This window comes from Eulemur rufifrons, chromosome 7 (assembly GCF_041146395.1).
Source record: "Eulemur rufifrons isolate Redbay chromosome 7, OSU_ERuf_1, whole genome shotgun sequence".
Taxonomy (NCBI): domain Eukaryota; kingdom Metazoa; phylum Chordata; class Mammalia; order Primates; family Lemuridae; genus Eulemur; species Eulemur rufifrons.
In genome coordinates this window covers 63,681,702-63,695,216 of record NC_090989.1, presented here as the reverse complement: position 1 = coordinate 63,695,216, position 13,515 = coordinate 63,681,702, and the positions used below count along the sequence as shown (strand labels likewise).

The window sequence follows — 13,515 nt, the reverse complement described above, 5'->3', positions numbered from 1 at the left end:
TTTCAAAAACAAAAGAAAACTATTTGTTAAAGTTAACTAACATTTTAATGGTTTTGTTGTGTGTGCTTTTGTTGGAAAGTATTTGAATATTTAGTTGCAACATGGGGGTCCGCAGTTTCAGCTGTTTCTCAAGATGGGTTTCAGTCATTTGTGACCTTAAGGGTGTCTTCATTTGGGTTAGATAGGAGAATGTATTAATAGATTTGCAACAATAAATGGTGAAAAGCAAAAAAGCATTTTTTAGGCATGTTGCCAAAGGTGTGGGTATTCTACTTTATTTTTCCATATTTCAATTAGATTTTTCTTAACATCAAACAATGACTTTAAAGTCATTGGGCATGGTGGCTCATGCTTGTAATCCTAGCACTCTGGGAGGCCGAGGCGGGCGGATCATTTGAGCTCAGGAGTTCAAAACCAGCCTGAGCAAGAGCGAGACCCCATCTCTACTAAAAATAGAAAGAAATTATATGGACAGCTAAAAATATATATAGAAAAAATTAGCCGGGCATGGTGGCGCATGCCTGTAGTCCCAGCTACTCGGGAGGCTGAGACAGGAGGATCCCTTGAGCTCAGGAGTTTGAGGTTGCTGTGAGCTAGGCTGACGCCACGGCACTCACTCTAGCCTGGGCAACAGAGTGAAACTCTGTCTCAAAAAAAAAAAAAACCAAAATAAAAATGATCAAAGCAAAAATCAGTGAAATAGAATATAGGGAAACAACAAAGAAAAACAATGAAACCAAACATTGATTCTTTTTGAAAATTAATATAATTGATAAACTTCTAGGAAGGCTCATGAGAAAAAAAGAGAAGACGAAATTACTAATAACATGAATTAAAGAAGGACATGAATACTGATCTCAAAGACATCAAAAATATGCCAATAAACTTGACAGTATAGATTTTCACAATAGTTATTCACTTCTACAGAAACAATAAACTTTATTTGGTCATAAATATTTCTCTTACCTGAATGTTTAAACAAATGTAATTGGTATTAATGTAGTGAATAATAAACCAAAAAGGATACATTCGTATAGCACCTGTTCTCGTTCCAATAGCCAAGATTTTCTGAACTGGATCAAAAGCTAATGCTGTGGGCTGATAAGGGAAACCATGCCGGACTGTCTGAAAGAGAGAAAACAATACAAATAGTCATCAAGGAATTAAAAATTAAAACCATAACAAGATACCATTATACATGCAGCAGAATGCCTAAAATTATTTTTTTTTTTTTTTTTTTTTTTTTTGAGACAGAGTCTCACTCTGTTGCCCAGGCTAGAGTGAGTGCCGTGGCATCAGCCTAGCTCACAGCAACCTCAAACTCCTGGGCTCAAGCGATCCTCCTGTCTCAGCCTCCCGAGTAGCTGGGACTACAGGCATGCACCACCATGCCCGGCTAATTTTTTCTATATATATTTTTAGCTGTCCATATAATTTCTTTCTATTTTTAGTAGAGATGGGGTCTCGCTCTTGCTCAGGCTGGTCTCGAACTCCTGAGCTCAAACGATCCGCCCACCTCGGCCTCCCAGAGTGCTAGGATTACAGGCGTGAGCCACCACGCCCGGCCCTAAAATTATTTTAAAAAGAAAACAAAAATACTACTACCAAATGTTGAAAAGGCCATGGAGTAATCTAAACTGATACATTGTTGGTAAGGAGTACAAAATGATACAAACACTTTGGAAAAATGTCTTGTAGTTTCTTACAAAATTAAACATATACCTGTCTTATGACTTAGCAATTTTATTCCTATGTACGCACCCAGGAAAATTAAGAGCATATGTCCACAAAATGATTTGTATAAGTATGCTCCCAGCACCTTTATTCATAACACTGAAAAACTGGAAATAGCCTTGTTGTCCATCAACATAAGAACCAAATAACAACTTTATGGTATAATCATACAATGGAATACTATTCAACAATTAAAAGAAACAACCTACTACTAAGTGCAACAATATAGATGACTCTCAAAAACATTATTCCAGGAAGCCATACACAAATGAGTTTATATAGTATCACATTTATATTTAGCTCCAAATAAAAACTAAGCTATGGTGGAAAAATATCAGAACAGTGGTTGCCTTGGGGAAGACTGACTGGGAAGGAATATGAAGGAACTTTATAGACTGAAGGTAATATTCTATATTTTCATAGAAGTTTGGATTACACAAATGTATACATTAGTTAAAACTCATCAAATTGTATAGCAAAATTTATGATTTCTCAGTATTTAAATTTTACCTCAAAAAAAGGCAAGAAAAAAGTATTAGAAATAAATACTGATTTCTAACATTATATATACTGAAGTGTTAAGGGTTAAAGTGTACTGACATCTGCAACTTTAAAATGCATCCAAAAAATAATATAGATGGGTGGGCAGATGGATGAATAGATATATGATAAAATCAATATATCAAAATTATAATTATCAAATCTAGGTGGTAAGAATATACATATGCTATACCCCCATAATATGCTGAAATTAAAAAAAAAGAATATACATACAAGAGTTCATAATATCATTCTTTCAACTTTTCTGTCATTCTGTTCCTGGCTTATAATCTAATAAATGGTACATATTAAAAACCTACAGCTAATATCATACTAATTAGTGAAAGAATGCTTTCCTTGTGAGGTAGATATCATATGAATATGTCCACTCTCACCCCTTCTATTCAACACTGTACTGAAGGTTCTATCCAGAGCAGTTAGACAAGAAAACAAAATAAGATACATCCAGATTGGAAAGAAAGAACTAAAACTATTTGCAGATGACACAATCTTGTATAAACACAATCCTGAGAAATACACTAAAAAAATTATTGGAACTAATAAAGGAGTTCTGCAAGCTGAGGTTACAAAATTAAGGTACAAAAGTCAACAGTGAGATCTCTCAAGGCTATTGGAGCTCCTGATGACCAATTAAAGTATAGATTTCAACTGCTGCTTATTTAAATGAATACTTTTGACACCCCCAAATTTATATTTCATATCACATTTGTTATATTTCACATTTTTAACAGTTCTTCAAGTAAATCTGTTTCAAGTATGTCTGTTAGCTATATTTCTTATTAAAACATTGCCTGACAATTGCTGAAAACTATGTGGAAAGATTTGAAAAAAATGTTCACACACTCATTCATTGACCAAGGGTATTGTTTATTGATAAGGGCATGGAGTACTTTATATATCTTTATGATTGAGCATGCCATCAATGCCAAGAAAAGAAAAATGACTTTTTTTTTCAGATTTATAAAAAACTTGAGTTGCTGTCACTGATTCAATGTGTTTTTACGAAGATAATTTCTTGGTCTGTCATGTGGCAAAATCAGTAATAGAAATCCAGTAGATTTCTTACCACAAGATTATATTCAATGTTTTTAATGAGGATTTCAAATAAAAATGAGAGTTTTAAAATAAAAAAGTCCATTATATTTCTATATATTAGTAATGAACTATTCAAAAATGAAACTAAGAAAATAATTCCATTTACAATAAATAGCATCCAAAGAAATAAAATACTTAGGAACAAAATGAATAAAAGAAATGCAAAACTTGTACCCCGAAAACAATAAGACATTGTTTAAAAAAGTTAAAGAAGAACTAAATAAAAGGAAAAGTATCCTATATCCATGGATTAAAAGACTTAACATTGGTAAGGTGGCAGCACCCACAGAACTGGTCTTCAGAATCAATACAATATCTATCAAAAGCCTAGCTGACGTTTTTGCAGAAATGAACAAGCTGACCCCAAAATTCATATGGATATTTGAAAGACTCAGAATACCAAAATAATCTTGAAAAAGAACGAAGTTGGAGAACTCACATTGTCCCATTTCAAAGTTTATACAAATCTATAGTAATCAAGAAAATGAGGTATTGGCATAAGGACAGACATATAGATCAATGGAACAGCTTTGAAATTCAGAAATAAATCCTCACATTTTTAATCAATTGATTTTTGACAGAAGTGCCAATTCAATGAGTATAGTCTTTCAACAAATGGTACTGCAACAACTGTATATCCACATGCAAAAGAATTAAGTTGGACCCCTTACTTATATCATACACAAAAATTAACTCAAAATGGATCACAGGATCACAGATCTAAATGTAAGAGCCAAAACTATGAAACTCTTAGAAGAAAACATATGTTTAAATCTTAGTGACTTTAGATTAGGTTATGGTTTATTAAAAATTTATTTCTATTTGATAAAAATTATATACATTTACAGTGTACAGAGTGATGTTTTGACATATGTCTGCATTGCAGAATGGTAGGCAATGTTTTCTTAAATATGACTCCAAAAACAAATGTAACAAAAGAAAAAAAACAGACATATTAAACTCTGTTAAAGGTAAAAACTTTAATTCTGTAAAGGACACCATCGAGAAAGTGAAAGGACAACCTACAGAATGGGAAAAAATATTTGCAAATCATACATCTGAAAAGTAACATATCCACAATATATAAAGAACTCTTAAAACTCAATAATAAAAAGGCAACCCAATTTAAAAATGGGCAAAGGATCTTAGTAGACATTTACCCAAGTAATATACACAAATGACTAATAAGCATATAAGATGCTCAACACCACCAGCCATTAAGGAACTGTTTAAAATCATATCCACAAAAGGTACAACTGTGCACACACTAGGATGGCTGTCATCAAAAAACAGATATATTAACACATTTTGATGAAGATGTGGAAAAACTGGAGCTCTAATATATTGCTGGGTGGAATATAAAATCATGCAACCTCTTTGGAAAATTGTTTGGCAGTTCCTCAAAATGTGAAATATACAGTTAACATATGACTCAGCAATTCTGCTCCTGGGTATAAACCCAAGAGAAATGAAAAGGTAAATCTACACAAAACTTTCATAATGTACATAGCAGCATTATTCATAATAGCAAAAAAACCCCTAAAATGTCCATCAACTGATGAATAAATATAATGTGTTATATCCATACAACAGAATATTATTCATCAGTAAAAAAAGAATGAAGTTCTGATATACGCTATAACATAAATGAACCTTGGAAGTATTATGCTAACTGAAGAAGCTAGGCACATATTATATGATTCCATTTATATGAAATGTATAGAATAGGAAAATCTATAGAAACAATTTATATTAGTGGTTGCCTGGTGATGAGAGTTCAGGGAACCTTATTCATGGTTCATGCTGTGAAATTTGCAAATATCAGGATGAAATCACTTTTTGTCAGACCCAAACAAATTAGAGCTGGGAAAGCATGAAGGGGAAAGTATGCTTTCATGTCTGAGATAAAGATAGTCTCAATGACTTCCTAAAATAACCCCACAAAAAATTATTTCTTTAGGACTGCAGCAATTCAGATACAATGCTCTTGAAAGAACTTCTGCTCAGTAATGGCATCACCACCAATGATCTGACACCAATTCTGGCTTTTTGTCTCTCAAACCAATGAACTCTGCTTCCAAGCAGCTTATGTAAACTACTCCCTGTGCCAGTAAAAACTTCCCTTTACTCTCCCCTCTTCAGATGCATATGAGGCCTGGCATAGCTGTGCATCTCAGGTATAATCTTCATTTCTAATTCCTGAATAACTTCAATATGTTTGGAGATATTTTTCTCCGATACTTTTTGGTTGACAAAGCATATATTTATATCTAAATACTATGATATGCCAAAGCTATCATTTCTATATTTGAGCATATAACTGCAAGGAGCATTGTACCAGGTTTCACATAATAATGTAAATGTAACCATTGGAAAATACCAGGCAGAGGGAAAAAAAACACCTATGTGTAACAGGCGATAGAATATTCCACTTATGCAATAATTTTATTTAAATATTCTTCTATGTAGATTTGCCTACAAAGAGTTACAATTACATAATATATGTTTTTTCTGCTATTAGTTCACTTGTCTGGTTTGGTCTACAAATGCTATACTTTGGGTAAAGGGTAGAGTGGGGCAAATCATTCCAGATTTTGAATCTAGAAATTAGAAATGAACTATAAGTTTCAAAATTTGCATAATAAGTCATGAATTCATATAATTTGAGATAAAATATCTCTAGTAAGGGACATTCACATGGATACAAATTATTTTGCCACTTTGGTAAGCAAAAGCCAATTATTACTAGAATAGTAGAGTCCGCTCTAATTTGTGGGAAAGTTTCCTCAATTTCAATGATATTTGTTTCTAATAACAGCCAAATCACTTGAACATTGAGTGTTTTAGGACTATGTGTGTACATTCATAGCTCTTACCGAAATCTTATACCATCCTGGGTTACTGAAAGAATTGCTGAATAATTTCCTGCTCTCTTGGATAAAAGACTGAGTAAGAGGATCATGATAGGCATATGACACCGTGGAATAGTATGATGGTGAAATAACAAGTTCCTATGAAACTGCATCACATTGTAATAAAAAAGTAAGATTGCTCCATATGCACAAGTGTGGCAAACTACCTGCTCATACAAATGCCAGTGGCCATTGGCAGTTCAGGTAGTGGTACTAGTTTCTCAGTAAGACTTGCAAATCTTTTGAAAGAATCAGAAAACTATCACATTCAAAGATCTAAAAGCTTTGATATTAAATTTAAAAAAATAAAGCACTAATCCACCTTTATTTTATAAGATGTTTGGAAGTAGATATAATAGAAATGGAATATTTATTAACATTAATTTTTAAAAGTTTTATATCCTGCTTTTTACTGTTCTCATTTTAATTTTATTTTTTATCATGCACATAGCTTAACAAGTCACATAATTCTATAGGACATATTATGATAATTAAAAGTCATCTGTCCCCTTTCTTCTGTCATTTCCTACTTCCCAGATGAAACCACTTTTCAATCTCTTTTGCTATTTATTTTTCCCTAATATGTCTCAAAATAACACTTTTATATTGCTACTTACTGACTTTCAAAAAAAGGGTTCCTCTCGGTCTCACCCATCCCCGTTACACATTTAGTATACTTGCCATATTCCCATCTTCCCAATAAATCCTAACAGTGTTCACACTGTATTGTTACTACTCTCTTATTCACACAAATGCTTTTATTCCCTGAGGTTAATTTGTTTTCATTTGCCTAGTTTTAATGTGCTTGTCACTAATTCAATGCCAAACCTTTCCCCAGTTGCCCAAGTCATCTGTCGATATGTTAAACATCAGGTACATATATTCAGAGAGAGAAGATATAGCTATAGATATATAGAGAGATAGAGAGACTATTTATATAAAAAAGCAAATAATCCATAATGAGAAAAAGAACAAAGCAGTTGTTTCTGCTTTGGGTCCAGGGGCACAAAGAGAGATGGGCTGCTGCAAAGGGCCACAACAGATAAAAATATACTCCATTTTGAAGGTGGTAGTGACTTCACAGGAAACTCATCACAATAAATAGTATATATACTTTCAGATTGCTTTAAGCATTATAAAGTAAATAAAGACTTATGAACATAGGTGCAAAACACTAAGATACTAATAAATCAAATCCAGTAATGAATACGAACAACGACAAACTATGGCCAAATAAAGTTTATTCCAGAAATGGAAAAATAGATGTTAAATACATATACTTCATACTCTAGTTGTTACTAGCTTATTTCACCCTTTTCCTTTCTTTACTTTAAATATGCAGTTTTCCAGGCTGTAGCCTCCAAATTGTGGGAACTTCTAACTGCTTACAAAATAAATCTTCAAAAATAAAGATGCAGAAAAGCAAATAATATTCAACATCATATAAATGTCTTGGTAAATGTTATTTCTAAAAAGGAATCTTATAAGACAGTTATACTTTACAGATTGCTGCTACCTCTTGTGACTATAATCTTTAGTCACTAAGGAAAACTCTGAAAACATGAAAAAACAGACTATATCAATACCTCCAAAGGATCACAACAGGTCTCTAGCAATGAACTACAACCAAAAAGAAATCGTTGAAATGACAGATATGGAATTCAGATTATGGATGGCAAGTAAAGATGAATGGAATTGAGGAAATGGTAGAAAACCATCCCAAAGAAACCAAAAAAATAATTTAAGACATGAAAGAAAAATTCACTAAAGAGACAGTTAAGATAACATTAGAAAAGAGATAACAGAACTTAAAGAAAAGAAAGAGTCATTTAGGGAAATTCAAAATACAACAGAAAGATTTAATGTCAGGCTAGACCAAGTAAAATAAAGAATTTCAGAACTTGAAGACAAGGATTTTGAACTTATCCAGTCAGTAAAAAATGTAGGAAAAAGGACAAAGAAGAATGAACAGTCACTGCAGGAAGACTATGTAAAACGAACAAATAAGAATTAAACGGATCCCCGAAGGACATGAAGGAAAGGCAGTAAGCATGAAAAATGTATTTGAGAGAATAATAGAGGAAAACTTCCCTAGTATCACTAGAGATTTAGATATCCAGATACATGATGGTCATCAAACACCTAGAAGATTCATAGCAAATAGGACATCATCAAGAAATACAGTCATTTTGAGAGAGAAAGCTAAGACTAGAGACAAAGCTTGTTGGATCATCCCAGCAGAAGAGTTGAGGGTTGGACTGAGGAAAGTGGAGAATGATTATTGCTCGGAAGTGGACCACAGGGACTGACAGCAGAGGAGTCCAGGGACACCACACCATGAGGAACTATGAAGCTGAGAGAGAAGATAGAAAAGAGAAACTGGCAGCATGAACAAAATCCAGGGAGTTTTGGAGCCCAGTGAAAAGGTAAGGGGTCTTCCCCCTGGCCACCCAGGTGCCTCACGCCAGCAAAGGGACACAAGGCTCTCATCCTGCAAGGGAATGCCACGAGGGACCACAGAATTGGCATCCTTGCATCTGGACACCTCCTCCTCTGCACCATCTCCATTCCTGGCATCCCAGAAAGTAATTTTGGCTCAAGCCGACTCTTAGCTGTGGCCACACCCTTCCCGTAGCAACCGCCAAAGGCTTTGTGCTGAGAGACTTGGCTCTCCACAATGGGGACACATTCCCAACCAAACCTGCCTCAGAGAGTGTAGCCGCAGTGGCTGTGGCTTGGAGAGGAGGGTGGGACTTGGTGACCCCCAGACACCAAAGCGGTGCAGGGAGACTGCAACCCCTCTGCCTACAACAGCAGCCACTAGACTTCTCTGAGCTGAGTGGCCTACATTCAGCGCCAGGGGTGCGTTCTCACCTGAGCTAATGGGACAACTGCAGTTTGCGATCTTCCTGCCCACAGGCACTGGGCACACTCACCTGATGAAGGCTCACACTCACCTGAAGCAGGACAGGGAAATGTAGGAGAGAGGCCCCAGTTTCAGTCTTGGGCGGCAAGAGAGAGCCCTTACCCACTGAGAGGGTGTGGAGGAGCAAAGGAGAGCAGGAAGGTGTGAGTCTGCCCCATGTCCCACCGCCCTGCTGGAGAACCGCCATACTGGAGTAGGCTATAGCACTGAGACTGAATTTGCATAAGCCCTGGTTCACATGGCAATCGAATACCTCTGGAAGGCTAAATCAGAGCAGCTACCCCACCTCATTACTCACTTCAATAGGGAGTGCAGCGTGATCCAAGAGTTTCATGAGCCGCCACTAGTCCCCTGGTGGGAACGTCCCCCTGGCAGGGACCTCTGCAAATAGAGAGGCTCATCCACCTCATCTTGGGGTGTAGAGGTAGAAAAGGGGTACACAACTGGAGATCCCCCTATCTGCCAGAGACACATACAAACAGATCAGACACACAAACTACGGGGAAGCTCAAGAGCTGGTCTTGCGCAGAGAGGGAACATGCTGGACTAATCAGGGGAAAGTTCTAGGGAACAAGCAGGGAGAGTGCATACCCCAACCCACAGAAAAAACAAGCTTGTGGACTGGATGGAAAAAGCCTGGCTAGCAGCCTCAGCAATCACATGATTAGACCCTTCCCCTTTAGGAGCAGTCCCTCAGGCTTGGAGAGATACCTCTGAATTCCATATCAGTGGCTCCCCATAGCAGCCAGATAAGCAACCCCTGAGCCCCATAGAGGATCAGAAAAGCCCCACAACCAGGCTCTAGCACCCCAGCCACAATCCATTTTGCTCCTCCCCCCACCTCAGGGGGACCAGGGTCCCAGAAACTTCTAGGACCTACAAGGTCCTCCCAAATCTTGGGGCACTTGCATACCCGACCTGGGGGAATAGAGCCTACCACAGGCAAAATAGATTACCTTGGTAACTGGCTCCACCACGCAAACTACAATCAAAGACAATGGGAACAACCCCATAGCTAAACACAGTGCCTTCCATCTCAAGCTATTAGGGAGCAGCAGAGTCATAACCACAAGAACAAACCACCAGCTCGGAGCTTAGGCTGGGGGAACAAACTCATGACACTCCATTGGGAAGAGGTGAAGACAACAGGTCAGAGGTAACCCAAGAGGTTCATCAAACCTACTAAAATACCCCAAAGGCAACTCAGGACCAGAACTCTTCTCCCTGATACAGTCAGGGATCAATCTTTGGGGACTCAGAGACAGGTCCATAAACCAGCCCTAGTACCCCCAGCTCTTGAACAAGAGGCCAGATGAGAAGGAATCAGCAAAAGAACTCTGGAAACATGAAAAATCAGATGAAAAGATACCCCAAAAATAAATCAATAGCTCCTCAGCAATGGATACCAACCTAAATGAAATGGTTAAAATGACAGATGAAAGTATCTTGAATATGGATTGAAAGAAAGCTCAATGAAATACAAGAGAAAATAGAAACCCAACAAAAAGAAGCCACAAAAACAGTGCTCTCAAGACACAGAAAAAGCATTTCACAAAATCCAGCACACTTTTATGACAAAATCTCTTAACAAAATTGGTATAAATGGGTCATACCTTAAAATTATTAAAGCCATATATGATAAACTCACAGCCAATATCATACTGAACAGGAAAAAATTGAAAGCATTCCTACTTAGAACTGGAACCAGACAAGGTTGCCTACTATCTCCACTTCTAGTCAACATAGTGATGGAAGTCCTTTCCAGAGCAATCAAACAAGAGAGGGGAATTAAGGGTGTTAAAATGGGTGCAGAAGAGGTCAAACTCTCATTCTTTGCTGATGATATATCTAGAAAATCCCAAAGATTCAACCAAGAGACTCCTGGAATTTATAAATGAATTCAGTAAAGTCTCAGGATACAAAATCAATGCACACAAATGAGTGGCATTCATATATACCAAAAACAGTCAAGACAAAAATCAAATCAAAGACACAACACTTTTCACAACAGCATCAAAGAAAATTAAATATTTAGGAATATATTTAATGAAGGAGGTGAGACACCTATATAGGGAGAACTACAAAACACTGAGAAAAGAAATTATAGAAGATGTAAACAGATGGAAAACCCTACCATGCTGATGGATTGGCAGAATCAATATTGTTAAAATGTCCATACTACTTAAAGTGATCTACAGAATTAATGCAATCCCTATCAAAGTACCACCATCATTCTTTACAGATCTAGAAAAAATAATTCTACACTTCATATGGAATTAGAGAAGACCTCATACAGCCAAAGCAATCTAAGTGAAAAGAACAAATTGGGAGGCATCAGTATACTAGACTTCAAGCTTTACAAGGCTACAGTAACCCAAAAAGCATGGTACTAACAAGAATAGAGATATAGACCTTTGAAACAGGACTGAGAACCTAGACATAAAACCATCCTCATATTGTCATCTACGCTTTGACAAAGCATACAAAATTATGCATTGGGGAAAAGAATCTCCATTTAACAAATGATGCTGGGAAAACTGGATAACCACATGCAAAAGATTGAAACTGGATCCCCACCTCTCATCTCTCACAAAAATTAACTCACGATGGGTAACAGACTTAAACCTAAGGCATGAAACCTCCAGAATTCTAAAAGAAAATGTTGGGAAAAATCTTATAGACTTTAGCCTATGCAAAGAATTTATGAAGAAGACCCCCAAAGCAATCACAGCAACAACAAAAATAAATAAATGGGACCTGATCAAATTAAAAAGCTTCTGCACTGCCAACGAAACTATCATTAGACAACCTATAGAATGAGAGAAAATATTTGCTTTCTACACACCCAATAAAGGGCTGATAATAAGAATCTATATAGAACTTAAGAAAATTAACAAGAAAAATCAAACAAACCCATCAAAAAGCGGGCAAAGGACACAAACAGAAACTTTTCAAAAGAAGACAGAATAATGGCCAGCAAACATATAAAAAAAAAGTGCTCAACATCTCTAATCATTAGGGAAATGCAAATCAAAACCACAAAGAGATATCACCTAACTCCGGTGAGAATGGCCTCTATCAAAAAGTCCCAAAATAATAAATGCTGGTATGGATGTGTAGAGATAGGAAAACTCTCGCACTGCTGGTGGGACTGCAAATTAGTACAAACTCTATGGAAAGTAATTTGGAAATACATCAAAGAGCTAAAAATAGAAATACCATTTGATCCAGCAATCCCACTACTAGGCATCTACCCAAAGGAAAAAAAGACATTCTATAATAAAGACATCTGCACGCAAATATTTATGGCAGCACAATTTACAATTGCAAAGATGTGGAAACAACCCAAGTGTCCATCAATACATGAGTGGATTAATAAAATGTGGTATATGTATACCATGGAATACTAGTCAACCACAAAAAACAATGGTGAACCAGCACCTCTTATATTATCCTGGATAGAGCTGGAGCTCATCCTTCAAAGTGAATTATCACAAGAATGAAAAAACAAGCACCCCATGTACTTGCCATCAAATTGGTACTAACTGATCAACACTAAGGTGCTCACATGGAAGGAATATTCATCGGGTGCTGGTCAGATGGGAGAGGGTGATGGGGGTGGGTTAACTCACAACTAATGGGTGCAAAGTACACTGTATGAGTGAAGGTCATAATTGTAGCTCTGGCTTGGGTGAGGCAAAGGCATTATATGTAACCAAAATGTTTGTACCCCTATAATATTCTGAAATTAAATATATATATATATATACACACATATGTATATATATACATATATATATAATATAGTGACCTAATAGGAAAAGTGATAATCTCTTAAAATGTCACACAGTAGAATTTAATTTACATTTAAAAGGAAGTTACTATGAGTAATTATAACTTAATTAAATATTGATCATTCTAAGAGCTCTATTGTGATTTAGGCTCTCTGCAGAGAATAATCTGGGTGCTTTGAAATAAACTCAAAATGACATTAGTAAAAAAAAAAAATACAATGCGGGAAATGAATGAAAAGTTCTCTAAAGAAAGAAGTATTAGAGAAAAACCAAACAGAAATTCTGGAAATGAAAAATGCATTTAAGAAATTATAAAACACAGTGGAAAGCCTTAAGAATAGGCTGGATCACTTAGAAGAATCTCAGCACTTGAAGATACCTATGAGCTAAACAAATCAGTTGAAGAGAAAGAACACAGAAACAAGAGGCATGAACAAAGCATATAAGAAATGCAGAATTATGTAAAGAAGCCAAACATAAGAATCATAGGCAT

At 36.1% G+C, this 13,515-nt stretch overlaps 1 protein-coding gene across 2 annotated transcripts in view; it reads right to left on the bottom strand.

Moving 5' to 3' along the window:
* Positions 1 to 13,515, bottom strand: part of STXBP5L (syntaxin binding protein 5L) — a 303,406-nt gene that overhangs the window by 261,661 nt on the left and 28,230 nt on the right. For both annotated transcript variants that reach the window (XM_069472686.1, XM_069472687.1), the window contains exon 2: positions 1,028 to 1,125. In XM_069472686.1, coding sequence (XP_069328787.1) covers positions 1,028 to 1,125 — 98 coding nt within the window. The remainder of the gene's footprint in view (positions 1 to 1,027; positions 1,126 to 13,515) is intronic.